A 16,234-nucleotide genomic window follows, 5' to 3' on the forward strand; every position below is an offset into this window, starting at 1 on the left:
CCCGTTTTACCATTCGCCATGGGCTGGATCCCACGGGTGGAGAGCTGTTCCTGCAGTGCAACACGGGTCTTTTTCTTTTTTTCCTGCAGAGCTGGGGTGCCGCAGGGCTGAAGCTGCCTCATCTGAAGGCTCTGTGACCTGCCCCGTGTGGAGGCTTGTCGTGGGCAAAACAGTCCCAGATTGGGAAATTCGTACTTGATTAAAGATTTTGCCAGTTAATACACATTTCTAGTCAGCAGTCTGTGCATGAAACAGCACACAAGCATTGAGCATTCTGCCCTCCCTCGTCACAGTTCCCCTTGCTCCAGGTTCCACTCGATCCATCCCAAACGCTGTTTCTGGGCACTCGCAGCAATTAAAACCTCGCTGGCTGTCCTCTGCCCCAGCTGCAAGAGCAGCTGCTGGAGGGCGCAGGAAGCGAGACGGAGGGGTTTGGGCAGCAGGGCTTGCCAGGAGAGCTCTTCCAGGGCAGGGAGTTCCTCGGAGGAGGAAATCCCATCTCGCTCTCCCTCCCTGTCCCCAAACACGCCGTGACTCTGCTATCTCGCTGGCCTTGCGGTGAGCGGCAGCGGGTGCCAGGGGAATTCCTGGTGTGGAGGGAGCGGGGTGCCCGGGTCAGCCGGGCTTCTGGAGGGGGGGCTGGCGGGGATATGGCCCTCAGGGGGGTGCTGGGGCTTCAAGAGGCTGTGAGCGATGGAATCACCCATCACGGGTTTATGGCACGGCCAGGAAGGGGCTTTAGGGGCTGCCCAGGGCCAGCACAGCTCCCAGTGCACAGCCTGGATGGGACCAGCTCTGCTCCCCCTGGTTCTTCTCCATCAGGATTGCACCGTTACGGTGCTGTGCCCCGGGAAGAGCTGGGCAGATGAGGATCAGGGTCATATCCTCCCTCCAAAGCACCTTCGTGCTCTGCTCGCAGCCCTTGCGGCAGCTCCCCACCAAAACACGAGCTGCTGAGGGGTGGGTAACCTCCACCCACAGCGAACATCGAGGAGCCCAAACCCCTACCAGAGGGCGAAAAAGCCTCTTTGGGGTTATTCACCCCCGAGAAAAGCGTGTTTGTGGCACGATGTTTTACAGGAAGGCACCAAGGGCAGGCTGAGCGCAGCCACCCCACGCCGAGGCCTTTTAGCTGCTGTGGTTTGTGCACGCTGCTGCCTCCCGACCCCGGCGGGGTTTGAGGTGCTGGAGCAGCGCTGTTCCTATTCCCCGTGCCCCTTTGCTATTTTGGAAGGCGAACCTCTACTCAGCGGGCTGTTTTTTTTTTTTTTTGAGGAAAACGCGGGTATTGAAGGCTTTTTGTTCGGGCTTGGAAACAATTGAAAGCGCTGGAATTTCCCGCTTTTGGAAATTCCAGTTCTTTCCTCCGGGAGCCGGGGGAAGCGCAAACACAAACTGGCTGGGGGTGTAGCCTCTGTGGCATGTGTGCTCCGGCTGCCTCCGTGGCAACTTGAAAGCACAGGAAACCGTCTGCGAGGGCGAGTGGGTGCCATCGAGTCTGATTTCTATCTCTGGTTTATAACAAGCCTCATCCGCACGAGAGCCCAGCCCCTGACCGCAGCCTGCAGGGGAGCAGCACGAAACCTGCCAGGGGCTTTCAGAGACACGGCCTGGAGCTCTCGGGGACAGCCCTAGGCACGTTTCCAACCCCTGTGCCTGGCCTGGTGCTGCTCAGGGGGGCTCAGGGGGTTTTGGGGAGCCTGGTCCCCCCTCCCCAACTCTGCCTGCAGCAGCACGGAGCCACCGGGACCCCACACCAGCCCCATCCCAACCAACCATAGGGGCTGCTCTCACCCCCCGCTCAGCGACAGTAAGGTTTTATTCACCAGACCGAAAACCGTCTTGCCCCCGCGGGTAAATATTCCTGGGTTAAGTGGCACGTTTGGGTACGAATTACTCTGCACCGAGACAGACAGACGGTGACCCCCCCTCCCCGAGGCTCCCCTCCCTCCCTGCGATATGGTGCCGCTCCAAGTGAGGGGGGCTCACAGGGGTCCCCAGCGACCCCCCCAAGCCCCCGAAGCTGCAGTGAGGCCCAGGCGGTGGCTGTGTGCGTGCTGCTGGCTCAGAAGAAGTCGGGGCCGGCGCGGCCCCCTAGTCCTCCCCGCCGCACAGGGCCAGCAGAGCCATGCGGTAGTCGCCGGAGGTGTCCTTCTGCGGGGGGCAGAGAGGGCTCAGCACCACCACCTCTGGTCCTGGAGCCCCTGCCCAGGGCTCGGGGGCCAGGCTGGAGATGGTGCCGAGCCCGAGAGGGGTGTCCCTGTGCCCTCACCTCGATCATATGGTGCAGGGATTTGTCGAACAGGTCCACGAACTCGGCGCGGATGTTGAGCAGGTCGATCTCGCTCCGGGAGATCATGATGCGGGTCAGGGTCCTCTCATCCGTGCCGGCACCCTGTGGAGAGGAGCTCGAGCAAATAACCCCCAAAAACACAGTCCAGGACCCTCGTGGCACCTCTGTCACAGCCCAAGTTGGGACTATCCCCTTGGAGATGTGCTGCTGGCACGGCACGAGCTGCCCCGTCCCACATTTATCCAGAAAAACGATGTGGAATCGCTCTGAGCTCAGCCCTGCTCCCCGGGGACAGCGGGAGGCCAAGCCCCATTGCTGCTGGGGGGTTAACCCAGAGCCCCAGAGGCCCTACAGCCCCCTCCCACTGCGTGAGAGCCCCCACACACCTTCATGGACTTGTAGAGCTTGTCGGCGAAGAAGGCCGGCTTGTTCTTCACACTGCGCACTGCAACACAGAGCGGGGACGGGGTGGGCTCGGGGCACCCATGGGACACGTCCCAGCTGGGAGCTGCGCCCCTGCTCGGTACAGGGGCATGGGCACGGCCCCAATAAACGCCCCAACCCCATTTCTTGCTGGTCCCAAAGAAGCAGGGACGTGTGGGGATGTGCTTGGCAGGGGCAGGCGAGGGGGCTGCTGCCCCGTGCCCGTCACTGACCGATGGCCACGAAGGCGTCCCTCACGTCCCCTGACATCCGCTTCTTGATGGCGTGCTCCACGTCGTGGTTGGTCATTTTGATGAACTCCTGAAACACTACGGGGGAAAAAAGAGGGGGGGATAAAAGGGGGGGCCACCGTCGAGCCGCTCATCCCAGCCCCAATGCTCCCAGGGGACCCGAGCCCCAGCCGTGGAGGTTTTTGGACCACGCGGGTGTGGGTGACCTCAACCAGCCTCCCCAAACGTAGGGTTGTGCCTTGTCCTCCTGCCACCTTGCCCCCATCATCCGTGGGGACACGGGGTGTCACCCGTGGGGACACCCAGCCCAGGACCCGGGGGTGCTGAGCGCGGCGGCCCTACCTCTGCGGAGCTGGGGGTAGCTGCGGGTGCAGAGGATGCTGAGGAAGCGGGTCTCCAGGGAGTCGCTGGAGTCGTTGCTGGAGACGTCGGCGAGTTTCTGGGAGAGGAATCGACAGTGAGGAGGGGGGACAAGGGGATGGGTGTAGGGGACAGGGGAAGGGACGCCAGGTGGCTCCTCCTGGGACAGCGGGTCCTGAATGGGGTCGGTGGCCTCTTATGGGCTTTTTTGGGGAGCTAAATGGCATTTTCTGTGCATGGATGTGAAGGTGTGAAGCTGCACCACCACGCTATCTGGGAGAAGAGACAGTGTGCTACGGGTTTTATGGGAGAAAAAATCAAAATCCTTTTTTATATTCCCCATCCTCATGCACAGACCCTGCAGCCCCAAGCGTGGCCGGAGGAGCCGGGTATTGGGGCTGCTCCCCAGCCCCAGCCCCGCACCCAGGGACCGCAGCATCCCCCCCCCAGCCATGCGCAAGGCAAAGGGCAGGCACTCACCAGGGTCTCAGCAACAACCTGGTGGAGAGAGAGAGAGAGACAGGAAGACAACAGGGTCAGAAGGTGCTGCACAACCTTTATCCTCCCCTGACAAAGTGGGGGAATTCTAGCCAAAACCCCTAAAATGACCTCTCCCAGGGGTCAGCCTGATCTGTCCCAGCACCGCTGGCTGTCGGGAGGGGGGTTTGGCCATGCAAAGCGAGCCCCACACCCTTGGGGCTTGGGTACCAGCCCGATGCTCCTCGGGGAGCATCCTTGTGTGACCCCAGCACCGCGGCCAACGGGGCCCTATGGGAACGCTGCCCGGGGCAGGGCTGGCTGAAAACAACCCCCAGCTGCTTCCCACCAGCCTGCCCGGGGTGGCTTTGCCAGGAAAAGACCAGTTGGGGCTGGGACAGCTCGCTGCCCGCCTGGCTCGTCCCCGTGTGCGTGTCGTTCCTGGCTCTCTCTTTCTCTGCAGCGCGCGGCCAGCCAAGCACCGCTCCCTCTGCCGGCAGCCAAAACCAAAGCCGAGCCAGGCAATGGGCCCAGAACTCCTGGTGCCTCAGTGCCTTCCAGTCCTGGCCCACTCAGCCCAGGATGGGAGGGTTTTTTGGGTTGAAGTGCAAAGCAGCCGGAGCTGCGGGGTTATCCCATGCACCGCACGGACGTGGGTGCCTCCTGCAGGCCAGCCCAGGGCTGCCTCCGGAGCTGAAGTCCCAGATTTTAGCACCGTGTGCTGCCCTGGGGATGCAATATGCTCGGGGTTTGGGGCGCAAAATATAATAATAAATAATAAGTAATTAAAAAAGCTCCTTACCTTGGCATCTTCGTGCGCCTGGGTGAGGTTCTCCGGCCCCTCATCGCGGTTGCCCTGTGGTTGGATACAGAAATCATGGAGAGGACATCCGAGAGGTGCCCCCCACCAAGTGCTCCCGTGCTCTGTCTTCTCCAAACCACGTCCCCCAAATCCCCCCCGCAGCATGCAGGGGACCACCCCCAGCGGGAGAATCCCCGTACCAGAGCCAGGGAGACGAGAATCCTCTTGAAATGGCCCGAGGTGTCGGAGCTCAGGTCGTCCTCCAGGCGCTTGTGGTAGGCTGTGGACAGGGGGGGAAAGCTGAGAACTGCACCCTGGCTGCGGGTCCACCGCCCACCAGACCACGGGATGGGTTTGAGGATGCCCCTCGGTGCCCCCCGTGCTCCCCCCGTGCCGTACCCTGCTGGTACGCCTCGTTGATAGCCGCGATCTCCTGGTTGTTCCTCGTGGCCATGATCTCGATGAGGACGCTCTCATCCGTGCCGGCCCCCTGCAAGAGAGCGGGGTGGGATGGAGAGGTGGGACGTGGGATGTGGGGTGCCAGGGCTGCGTGGGGACACCACGGCATCACCCCGCTGGTGCCCCCCAAGGATGAGCTGCTCCAACCCCAGTGCCACAGCGTGCCAAAAGCCTGCAGCATCCAGCCAACATCTCCCCTACCCCGCTTTTGCCATGGATGGTGTAAAACTGCTCAATTTGGGCAGGCTGGAGCCGCCCGCATCGCTCCCGCGGTTACCTCCACAGCCTTCCTGAGCTGCTTGGCGTCGTACTGCGCCGGCGTCAGCATGAGCCCCAGGATCAGCTTGGCCAAGCTGCCCGACAGCTCCGATTTCAGGTCCGCCATCAGGTCCTGCAAAGGCATTCGGGTGTTTCACAGCCCCGATCCTTCGCAGGGACGGAGCGAGGTGACAGCAGGGAGAACAGCGGGGAGAGAAGCAGGGAGGGGGGAGGCTTCTGGGGAGACCTTGGGGCTGCTTAAGGTCACATTCAGGGGGGGTTTGGGGACATGCTGGCTCTGGAGGCCTCCAGGATGGGGAAAACAAAGGGGAAGGGATGTTCCCTGGGGCTGCTGGTGCACCCCGAGTGGGAGGCAGCTTGGAAAACCTCATTCTGCCACGGGGGAGTCATTATGGGGCACAGCAGGGCCGCCCACCACGTCCCCAGCAGGATTTCTTTCAGCGAGGGAAGGAGGTTGGAGGGGGAAGGACGCGGACGGTGGGGTGGGAGCGGGGCCAGCAGTACCCTGCCGTAGTGAGCCTTGTAAGCCTTAATGATCTGCTGCCTCTGGGCGTTGCTCCTCTTCGTCACCACGTCGATGATGGCCCCTTCATCCGTGCCTGCAAGGACAGCAGCGAGAGCTGCAGCCCCGAGGCCACAACCGGGCACACCGCCACCCACCCACAGCTCCTCATCCCCCTGCGTGAATTTTCTGCCCCAATCCGTCGGGGAGCATCTCCCCGTGGTGCCAGCAGAAGGGGCTGCTGCTTACCCAGACCCTTCATCGCCTTCCTCAGCACCTGCGCGTCGCCGTCGTCGTTGAAGCTGGCGGCGGGCTGCACGGTGCCTTGGAGCTGCGGGGCACAGAGGGGTCGGGGGCTGCCCCGAGACAGCGGGGTGGCGGCAGGGGGGGGGACACGGATGCAGGGACGGTGCCGCCCGGAGAGGCGATGCGCAAGCGGGTGGTGAGGTTAGTGCGAGCACCTGGGGCTGGGGGAGGACGTCCCCGCCACCCGGGCGGCCCCTCCATCCGAGGGCACGCCGCAGCCAGGCGGGCAGAGGGTGGGGAGGAGGCTGCAGGCGGTCCCCGGAGTCCCGCAGCGCTGCTCGGTGCCGTGCCCGTGCTGAGGCACCTCGGGGAGAGCTGGGTGCAGCAGCTGAGAGCCAGGAGAGGGCGCGGAAAGGGTTCCAGCTTTGTGTCTGCGCCCTCCTGCGCTACCCTGCCGTGGGGTGGGTGCCCGGGGCGCATGCGGGACCTGCTGCCACAGCGAGAGAGAGGCTTCAGAAAGAGGAGTTAGTGGAGCCCGCAGCGGTGGTGCAGAGGCCGGGCAGCCTCCGAGGCTTACGCCACGCCGACCTCACGCCCGAGGAACCGAAGAGCCAGAAGTGCGGAGAGAGAAGGCGCAGAGCGAGAGGCAGGGAGCGGGGTGGCCGTGCCCCGCGGCGCAGAGGAGCGGCCGGGTCCCAAAAGCTGGAAGCGGCGAGAGGAGGGGGGGGCTCAGGGGTGGTCTGGGGGTGCTGACCTTGACTTTGGCCAACGCGCTGTGCTCCCACATCTGGTAGGCCACCTGCGCCGCCTCGGGGAAGAACTCACCCGCGGCACTGCAAGGGGAGGGCAAGGGGGGACGGGCGGTGAGCTGCGCCCCGCGGAGAGGTCGCCCCATCCCCCAGAAAGCCTGGCCAAAAAGGGTTTTGCACCCGCTGGGTGCTGGGCACGGGGGGACCGACCACGGCACCAGCTCTGCCAGGATCCGGCCCGGAGGTTTGTGCCGTGGGGACAAGGAGGGGTGCACGGGGGGTGACGGGAGGTCTTACTCATCGTCCCCTCCGCACAGCTTCAGCAGCGCCTTCTTGTACTCCCCGGAGGTGTCCTCCTGGAAAGGAGCAAGAGTGAGAAGGGTGCGTGGCAGGGACGTGCCATGGGCATGGGATGGTGCCATGGGTACAGGATGGTGCCATGGGGAGGGCACGGGGAGAAAGGGGCTCCCCCAGATGCCTCCTCCCAGCTGGACCCCCAGCACCGGGGCTGGGGAGGGGGCTCAGTGTGGGGAGGGAGGCTGGGAAGCCCCAGGCCTCACCTTGATCATGTTGTAGAGAGACTTCTCGTACTTGGTCCTGAACACCTCCCGGATGTCCAGCATGTCGATCTCGCTGCGGGACACCATGATGCGGATCAGCGTGTTGTCCCTCGTGCCCAGCCCCTGCACGGGAGGAGCCCCCACGTCAAGCCCCAGAACAGCAAACCCATGGTCCTGCCTGCAAGGGGGCTTGGGGAGGGTGCTCGGATTTGGGGTGCTATCGGATTTGCCCCTCAGCCCCGGGTCTGAATGAGGAAGAGCAGAGAGCCCAGGACACACAGGTCCCATGCACAGCGTGGCGAGGGGAGCTCCCCTGGGGCTGGGACGAGGCACCCACCTTCATGGCCTTGTAGAGCCTCTCGGCAAAGTACTCCGCTGTGCTCCTGATGCACTTCACTGCAGGGGAAACGGGCAAAGTGAGGGGAGGGACCCCAGCACCCCTGCTCACTGCCCAGCACAGCCCAACGACAGCACATCTGCCCCCCGTGCCAACATACCCACTGCCAGCATCAGCTTTTCGAAGTCTCCAGAGAGCTCTCCCTTGATGCTCCTCTCGATGGGCTTCCCCGAAATCTTCAGGTACTCGTTAAAGACTGCGGGAGGGGAGCAGACAAAGCCTCTGAGCCCTTTGGGGACGGCCACCATCCCCTTGGGGCACACGGGCAGGGTGTCCCGGTGGCTTGGGCGTCCCCACCTCTCAGCCCAGCCCCACAAGCCCTCGTGGGGCACGCAGGGCACCCCAGCAGCTGGCAGAGCCCAGGGGACCAGGCGGGTGGCCTTGGCAGGGGAAGGTGCCCGAGCCCTGCAGGAGGAGGTGCTCACCCATGCGGAGGTGCTGCTTGCTCCGCCGGCCCAGGATGTAGATGAACTGCGCCTCGTCCGTGCCCCACTTCAGCTCGCCGGCCTCCAGCAGGTCCTGGTGGGATGGAGAGGGATGGAGAGGGGTGTAGAGGACCCAAATCAGGGCTCTGCTCGCACAGGGCTCTGCCCCACTGCCCACCAAAGCTCCGGGTCCATCCAGCCCCATCCCTGCTCGGATGGCACCCGCGAAGCCTCACCTTGGCATCCTGCTCCACCAGGTCCTCGCTCACCACGTCGTCCTCCTCCCTGGCGCCCTGCGGGACAGCCACGGGCTCAGCCCTGCCGGACTCGGGCCCCCATCACCAGCAGGGTCCGGACAGACGGACATACCTGCAGCAGAACCACCAGCATCTTCTTGAAGTGCCCCGACGTGTCTCCAACGATGTCGGCCTCCAGATCTCTCTCGTAGGCTGGTGGAAAAGGGAAAGATCAGGGCTCGGGGAGCTGGATCCTATTAACTCTGCTCCCCAGGGGACACGGGGCAGCCCCTGCCCTTCCCCAGCCCTCACCGTCCTTGTAGGCGGCCACCAGGTCGTGGATCTCCTGGTTGGTGCGGGAGGCGAGGATCTCGATCAGGCACTTCTCGTCCGTGCCGAGGCCCTGCGGGCAGAGACGCAGCCCGGTGAGCTGTGGGATGGGCCGGGGATCCCCAGAAGGGTCCCGGGGGGCTGACCCTGCCCTTACCCCGATGGCATCTTTAATCTCCTTGGCATCACTGTAGGCTGGGGGCCGCATCAGGCTGACGATCAGCCGCTCGAACTTGCCCGTCAGCTCGTACTTGAGGTCGGCGATGAGGTCCTGGAGGAGGAGGAGGAGGATGAAGAGGAGGATGAGGATGAGGAGGAAGGGGCTGGGACCCCTTTAGCTCCGCAGCAGGGGAGCATCTCCCAGCGGGGCCACGGCTCGTGGGTGGCAGCCCCTGCAGCTCGCTTTTGGGGCACGGATTTGGGACGGTCCCTGCCGTTACCTTCCCGTAGAGGGACTTGTAGGCCTGGCAGATCTCCACGCGCTGCTTGTTGCTCCGGGACGTGATGAGGTCGAGGATGGCCTCCTTGTCACTGCCTGCGGGGGACAGACGGCTGGGTGCTGCCTTCGGCCCCACAGCTGGCTCTCACCCCCCTCTGGGCTCAGCATCACGGTCCTGCCGTGCCCAAAACCGCTCCCGGCTGGGGCAGGAGGAGAAGCAGAGCCAAGGGGCAGCACAGGGAGGAAGAGGAGGGGGAGCCAGGGGGCCTGGCACGCTGCTAAGCCATCCGTACCCAATCCCTTCATGGCATTGTACAGCGCCTCTGCATCCTGGCTGGCATCGAAACCCGGGAACTCCTTCACCGAGCCCCTGTAGACCTGGGGAGAGGAGGCGAGGAGATGCAGGGGGACGGAGCAGAAGGGTTGGAGGAGGCAGAGCTCAGCCTCGGGCACAAGAGGGGGACCCCAGGGAGAGGCCCTGAAGGCAGGGACCGGGGCCAGCCCCCTGCAATGCAGCCACGAGGAATTAGAGGCGTCGGATTCAAAGCAAAGGAGGGGAAGTCGTTCCTCTGCCACCCGCGGCGAGCAAGGAAACCCTCAGGACGATGAGGAGGAGCAGGCTCCACATGGGGTCTGGGCAATGAGACAAATCTACAAATCCTCAAGAGCTGCTAAACAGAAAGCCCCGAGAAGCAGCAGGGCTGCAAACAGCCCGTCTGAGCGCCGAATTTACCCCAGGTGAGCACAGCACCAGACCCCGCACGAGACCAGCACCGTCCCTGGCTGGAAGCAGATGTGAAACCACCCGCGGGGGCTCAGAAGGAACCAGACACGGCCCTGCTGGACCTCGGCGTGGGGACAGCCGAGCAGAAACCCCCCCGCTGGGAATTCCCGCAGGGGGACAGGACAGGGGCCGGCATCCCCGACCCAGGGGGTGCCTCCGGGAATGAACCCGAGGGAGCCCCAGCACATCACATCGCAGGCAGGACCTGGAGGAAAACAGGAGCAGCCCGCCTGTGTTTTTCTGGCTCTATTTTCCAGGCTCCTCGCCCTCCCAGGAGGTGCTGCCAGCGCTGCTGTCCCCTGTGGCGGGTGCCAGGCCAGCTGTCCTTGGGGAGGAGGTGTGCAGGCCCGGGGACGGATTGTGTTGCAGGTTTACTGGAGGGCTGCATTTAGCCCCGCTTCCCGTCAGCCCTTCCCACACCTCCCCTGCTCAGCCTGAGCCGGGCGTTGATAAGGATTTGCAAGGCAAGTGATAAAGATTTGCAAGGCAAAGGAGGCGCCCGGAGGCAATAAGGAAGGGACGAGGGTGGCCGGGGGGTGCTGGGGTCTCCCGGGGGAGCAGGGCTGCAGCCCTGCCCGGTGAGCAGCCGGGGGTGAGGGAAACTGAGGCAGGAGCTGAGCGCTGAGCATCACCCCCTGCACCCGTGGGAACGGGTCCAGGAGGTGCAGCAGCATTACTCAGCAGGGCAGCAGCACCCCGAGGTTGCGCCCTCCCCACGCCTCCGTCCCTTCCACCCCTTCCATCCCCCTGCTGCAGCGGCTCGGGGGCCCCCCACGTCCCCTCCTCCAGCCTCTGACTCATCCCAGCCTGTCTGGGACCTCGCAGCTAAAAATAATCCCGGCTGGGGCCGAGCAGGCGGAGGCAAAATTCCCGGCGTGGCTCCGCTCCCACCCCGCAGCACGGCTCCGAGGGCTCGGGACCCCCCCGGGGGTCCTCGGTTTCCCCACCTAGAGGCCTCCGTCCCCTCATCAGCCGGGGGGGAGCCGTGGTTAATTGCACCCGGGGTGATAACCGTGGGTTTTCTCAAGGGAACGGGGAGCTGGTGACAGCTGCCCAGCCGCGGCTTCCCTCCCACGCCGGGATGGGGACACCTGCTCGGGCAGCTGCTGCCTCGCTCAGCCCCAAACCTGGAGGGGGGAGAAACCCCCCAGGCTGGAGGGCTTGCAGCAGGCTGGGACACGAATGGGGTTTGTCCCCAGCTGAAGCCCAAATCCCAGCGCAATGTCCGTCCTCCTCCCCGTCCCACAGCCCCGTTTCTCTCTCCCATCCCACCGTGGCCCCAAAGGGATTTTTTTGCTGCCCCCACCGGCCTCCCCCGTCCGTACCTTTCCTTTGGGTGCCATGGCTTGTGGGGCCGGGGATCACAGGGCCGAGGGCACGGAGGAGCTGCAGGAGGGAGGAGAAAAGCAGATGTGAGCAAAACGACCCCTCAGCACCCTGGGCACCTCCACCCCTGGGATGGGGACGGGGCTCCCCAGATGTGAGCTGCATTGAGACCCGAGCTGCTTCTGGCACCAGGCAGCGAGTCGGGGACCCCGCGGGCTGGGCACAGCAGAGACGTGCCCCCGCACAGCTTCCTGCCAGCTGGGGGATGACAAACCGGGAGGGGAAGAAAACGCTGAATAAGTGGAAATGGGCCGAGCATCCTCCGCAGGGACCGTGCTGCAGCGCTGACCTCGCTGCACGCCACCGCGCTCCCCTGGCTCCTGGGGTCCCACCCCGCAGCCCCCCAAACCCTGGGGTCATCCAGGCTCTAAATACATCTGGAGAAAGCCCTCTGGGGCTGGGTAGCACCCGCTGGCGTTGCCTGGGTTTCCACACACCAAATGAAGGCTGCCGGCAGCCCAACGAGCAGAGCCGAGCCCAGGAAACGCAGCTCGGTTTCTCGGGTAACCCGCGGCTTGTTTTCTACAAGCGGTGCCGTTTATAGCCACCGGCCACCTCCGTGCGTCCCCACCCCCGGGGAGAAAGTCCCCAGGCAGCAGGGTTTGCTCGGAGAAAGCCGACGGAAAGAGAGAAACAGCTGGAAAATGGAGGGTGGCTGGGAACCAGTCCCCGAACGTCATCCGAGCCGCTCAGCGCCTCCGGCCCCGAGCGCCGTCCCCCTTCCAGCTCCAGCCAGCGCCCGGCCTCCCTCCTCGACACGTTGCAAGGAAGCACCAGGCGCAGCAAGGCCTCTCCGGGAGGATTTTCGGCCGGGGAGCAAGCAGGGGAAAGCACCAGAGCTTCCCCAGCTTCACCCCGTGCGAGAGCTGGGACCGGGGGGCACCCGAGGCGGGCGAGCCGGTGCCGCGGGGCACCCCCTGCCCCGCACGTTTCTGCGGGCGTCTGGCTGAGCGCAGGAAGTTTTGCAGAAGACCAGAGCTGCCCCCACCTCCCCGCTGTCCTTCCCTTTTCGGCTGGGGAAGCCGTGCACCTCGGCTGTCCTTCCGTGGTGGTTGGGGCTCGGCGAGCCCCCCGCGTGCCCAGCAGGGCTGCAGTGCGCCGTGCGGCTGGGGGGGTGCCAGGGGGCTCAGCCCCACCCTTTCGTGCCCCTGTGCTGCTGCAGCCACGAGAACCAGAGATCCTAATCTGCAAACGATGCAGATTCTCGTGAGCTTTACCCCTCTGCATCACGGAGAAAGCCCTGCAGTGCAGCCCCCCTGCCTTTTTTCCCCTTGATGCTGCATGCAGCAGCGGGGCTGAGCCCTCCCGGCTCATCTCAGCAGCGGCGGAGGATCCCCTGCCACACCCAGCCCCTGCAGCGCCCCTGTCCCCTGCTCCTGACGCTGCTGCGGGGGCTCCCCCTGCGCCTGGCACCCACAGGGACCCAGGGAGTGGCCCTGGTTGCATCTGTGTCCCCCTGGACAAAAAGCCCTGAAGGATGCACGCCCCACCCGTGGCACTCCCCGCTTCCCAGCTGCTCTCAGCCCTTTGCAGAGCGAGCAGCCTTTACCCCAAACCTCTTTTTTTTTTTTTTTCCCCCAAACCCTGTTTTCTCCCCCCGACAGCTTGCAGCCCGCTGTAGCTGGCCGGATCCTGCCGTACCCCACACCCCAGTGGCCCCATCAGGGCTTGGGGTTGGGGGATCCCATCCCAGGAGCCCGGCACCAATTTGGTACGGCCGCACCGTTAGCGCAATGGAGGCCGTGGCACGCCCAGCACCCCCCTCAGCCAGCCCGTGGGGCAGAAATGGGGCTCTGCAGGGCCAAAAGCAGCCGTCCCCATCCTCCCCCCGAGGCAAGGCAGCTCCCCGACATCCCCTGCCCCACCCCAGTGCCAAAAAGTCCCCTGTGCTTTTACCGCCTCGGTGGCGGTGCACGGTGCCTTTCCCCGAGCAGAACTTCAGTGGGGACAGAAATTGGGCTGCTTCACCTCAGGGAGGGCAGCTCCAGCTCGGTGACGGGCACTGCTGCGAGTGCTGCAGCTCCAGGAGCAGACAAAGCCGCATCCCCGGCCGGCCGGGACACACCCATGGGCCCCAAACCCGCAGCAGCGCCCCCAAATCCTCTTTCCGCAGCACGGCCCCAGGCTTTGATTAAAAAGAAATAATTTTTTAAATAATAAAAATATTATAAAAGGGGGTTGGGTGCCCACCCACCCTGCAGCCACCCCTTGGAGGGACCCTCCGCTGGCGTTGCGCGCCCCCACCCAAGGCTGCCCCCCTTCCTGCCTCCCCTCTCCCCCAAATGCGGTCGCTTTGCCCCCCAGCCCAGCCCCTTGCACACCTCAGCTCCTTGCACACCGCTGCACACTCACGAGTGCTTCCAAGGCCTGCGGGGTGGGGCAGCGGGACCAGCCGCCCGCTGCACGCTCCTGGCGCTCCCGTGGCCGTGCGCTCGCCCTTGCCGTGCGGCTGCTTCCTCCCCTCGGCACAACGTCACCGAGAAGCCTCCAGTCCCCGCCTGCCACGGGCCCCCGGGGTCAAAGCCGTGCTCCCACCCTCGCCAAGCCAACCGCCAGGCCAACCCCGTCCCCCTGATTTTGGGTGCCCATGGTGTGGGGGGACGGGGGGACGAGACCCCCGCCGGTGCGCACTGGGGGCTGCGTGCCAAGCGCGGGGACACGCAGGGCGCAGGGTGACACCGGGATTGCATTTCAGCTGCGGAAATGTCATCGCCCCCATTTTCCTGGCTAATGCTGGGGGATGGGGGCACCGCTACCTGGTCCTGCTGCCAGCCACCTCCAGCACTCACCCCCTTTCCCTGGGGGAGCATCCGTCCCCGCCGCCCCCTGAAAACGCCGAGGGAGGCTTTGCCCCCCTCCGGGACCCTCTCAGGGGGCAGGTGCTGAGCAAGGAGCACCCACGGGGCAGAGATAAATGCTGCAGGGAGCTGGGGAGAGGTGCTCAGTGCACCCCAGCTCCGGGGGTGCCAATTTCTCCAAATTTCCCTCCCGTGCCGCAGACACAGAGATCAGACCTTGCAGCAGAGCTGCGGGTGCGGATGCAGGGCAAGCAGCTCCGCGCTGCTCCTGGCAGCCCCGGCTCCCTCCCACCTTCCCCAGCCAGCACCGAGGCTGCAGCAGGACCAGGGGAGCTGGCGGGGCACCTGCAGGCTCTGATGTCCCTGCTGTGACACCATCAGGAGCATTGTAAAGCTGGGATCCCCCCAAAATGCATGGGGCAGCAGCTGCTGCCTCTCAGCCCAGCCCCTTTGGCTCCTGCTGCCTGCAGCAGCATCGCAGGGGGCTGCAGGGCAGCTGCACTGCTCAGCCCGGCTTGGGAGGGGGATCCTGGGCTGCAGGGCCCCCCGGTGCAGCGTGACACCCCCCAGGGCTGTGCTGGACCCTGCTGGAGACACCCAGCCCGGGCTGGGGTGGCATTGGTGGCCGGAGACCTCGCTCATGTGAGGCTGCGTGGGTGACAGGCACGGCTTTGTGCGCCCTGCCACGCAGGACAACAGCCCCGCTCTGCTCCTGGCGCTGCTGCCCACAGGGTGTGCTGGGGACGTGTTGCAGACAACACCCAAAATAAACCTAAATTGCTTTTATTTTTCACCCCCAAAACGCCATCTTTTAACCTCTTTTCTGAGCCCAGGCTTGGTACCCCTCTCCCCAAACACCAGGGCACAGCCAGGTCACACCATACCACCCCATAGCACCCCCCACTAGCACATCCCTGCCTGGGGGCTGTGCTGGGGCCCGAGGACACTGATATGACTTACTTTAAATCCGTGGCCCCCACCCACAGATTTGAGCCCAGCCCCAGGCCTCCTCCTGTTTTTTTGGGGGGGGCTGTGCCCTACCTGATAGGGTTGGGGTCACCTCTGGTGTCCCTATCAAGGAGCTGCCAGCTCTTGCTGTGCTACACCCTGGCTGTTTCTGCTTCTTTTTGCTTGCTTTTCCCCCAAACCTGCTGCACAAATTGGGCTGGGGACTTCTTGTGCGGGGTACCAGGGAAAGGAGGCTGTAGGGAGGGTGTTCCTCCTTCCACCTGCGCCAGCAGCCTGGGAGCATTAATTAACCCCCTTCTAATGATGCCCTGAGGCTATTAGCGGTGGGTGCATGTGTGCACGATCTGGAAGGTGCTGTGGGAAAGATATTTCTGCATGGATTTCCCTTTGTGCTGTGCAGGGGTGGTCAGCAGAGGGCAGGGGAGGGCCAGGAGGCTCCAAAGGGGGTTAAGCAGGAGTGCCAGCAGGGATGCTGCTGGGGCTGGTGCTCCTTCCCCTCTGGTCTGCAGCTGGAGAGGTTTGCCAAAAGCACCGCCAGGGGAAGCAGCCTGTCTTGCCAGGAAAATCCTAATAATTTTGGTGATTTTGATATGTTTTGGGTTATTTTTTATCATGGTAAAATGTTCCTGGTGGGATTTGTGGTGTGCTGCGGAGCTGTCCCCGTCCCCTGGGGATCCCTAACAGTGGGGACTGCACGGGTGCTGCTGGGTTTCCAGCTGGGTTCCTGGCCCTATAAAATCCCACACGATGGGGCTTGAAGGGGCTGAGGGCTCCTGCTCCCCGTGCTGGCTAGAATGAAAAGCCAAACCTTGGGGATGGAGAGGGGGCGAGCTGCATGGGGAAGGGGCTGTGTGGGGTCAGGCTGTGCTGTCAGCTTCGGGTCAGCCAGACCCCTGCTGCATCCCCATTTAATAAAGCACGGCTGGAGGCGTCTGACAGCTCAGGGGGTTTTCCATGGGGGCTGTGGGGGTTTGGTTTCTTCCCCCTGCATCCCACAGGCTGGATAACGGGCTCCTATCTATGCCCAAACCAGAGCAGGTCCCGAGACAAGAGCTCTCCTTACCCTTGG

The 16,234-nt window shown here is 64.1% G+C and overlaps 1 protein-coding gene across 5 annotated transcripts; it reads right to left on the reverse strand.

Moving 5' to 3' along the window:
- Positions 1–1,801: 1,801 nt before the first annotated feature.
- ANXA6 (annexin A6) lies at positions 1,802–13,897 on the reverse strand. 5 transcript variants are annotated; one of them, XM_084535658.1, is made up of 26 exons: positions 13,751–13,897; positions 11,338–11,398; positions 9,522–9,606; positions 9,230–9,324; positions 8,947–9,060; positions 8,772–8,862; positions 8,593–8,672; positions 8,460–8,516; positions 8,224–8,317; positions 7,899–7,994; positions 7,739–7,797; positions 7,402–7,524; positions 7,139–7,197; positions 6,847–6,925; positions 6,096–6,177; positions 5,849–5,943; positions 5,343–5,456; positions 5,006–5,096; positions 4,807–4,886; positions 4,607–4,660; positions 3,808–3,825; positions 3,310–3,406; positions 2,950–3,045; positions 2,680–2,738; positions 2,273–2,395; positions 1,802–2,154 (listed from the first exon to the last, which is right to left on the reverse strand). In XM_084535658.1, exons 2-26 carry the CDS (start codon positions 11,353–11,355, stop codon positions 2,095–2,097), a joined length of 2,019 nt encoding a protein of 672 aa, XP_084391784.1. In that variant the 5' UTR covers positions 11,356–11,398; positions 13,751–13,897; the 3' UTR covers positions 1,802–2,094. The 5 variants fall into 5 exon arrangements, with proteins under 5 accessions (XP_084391784.1, XP_084391783.1, XP_084391785.1 ...); XM_084535657.1 differs by having other exon boundaries at positions 13,720–13,880; XM_084535659.1 differs by lacking the exon at positions 13,751–13,897 and adding an exon at positions 11,836–12,030.
- Positions 13,898–16,234: the final 2,337 nt, after the last annotated feature.

This window comes from Aythya ferina (assembly GCF_964211825.1).
Source record: "Aythya ferina genome assembly, chromosome: 14".
Taxonomy (NCBI): Eukaryota; Metazoa; Chordata; class Aves; order Anseriformes; family Anatidae; genus Aythya; species Aythya ferina.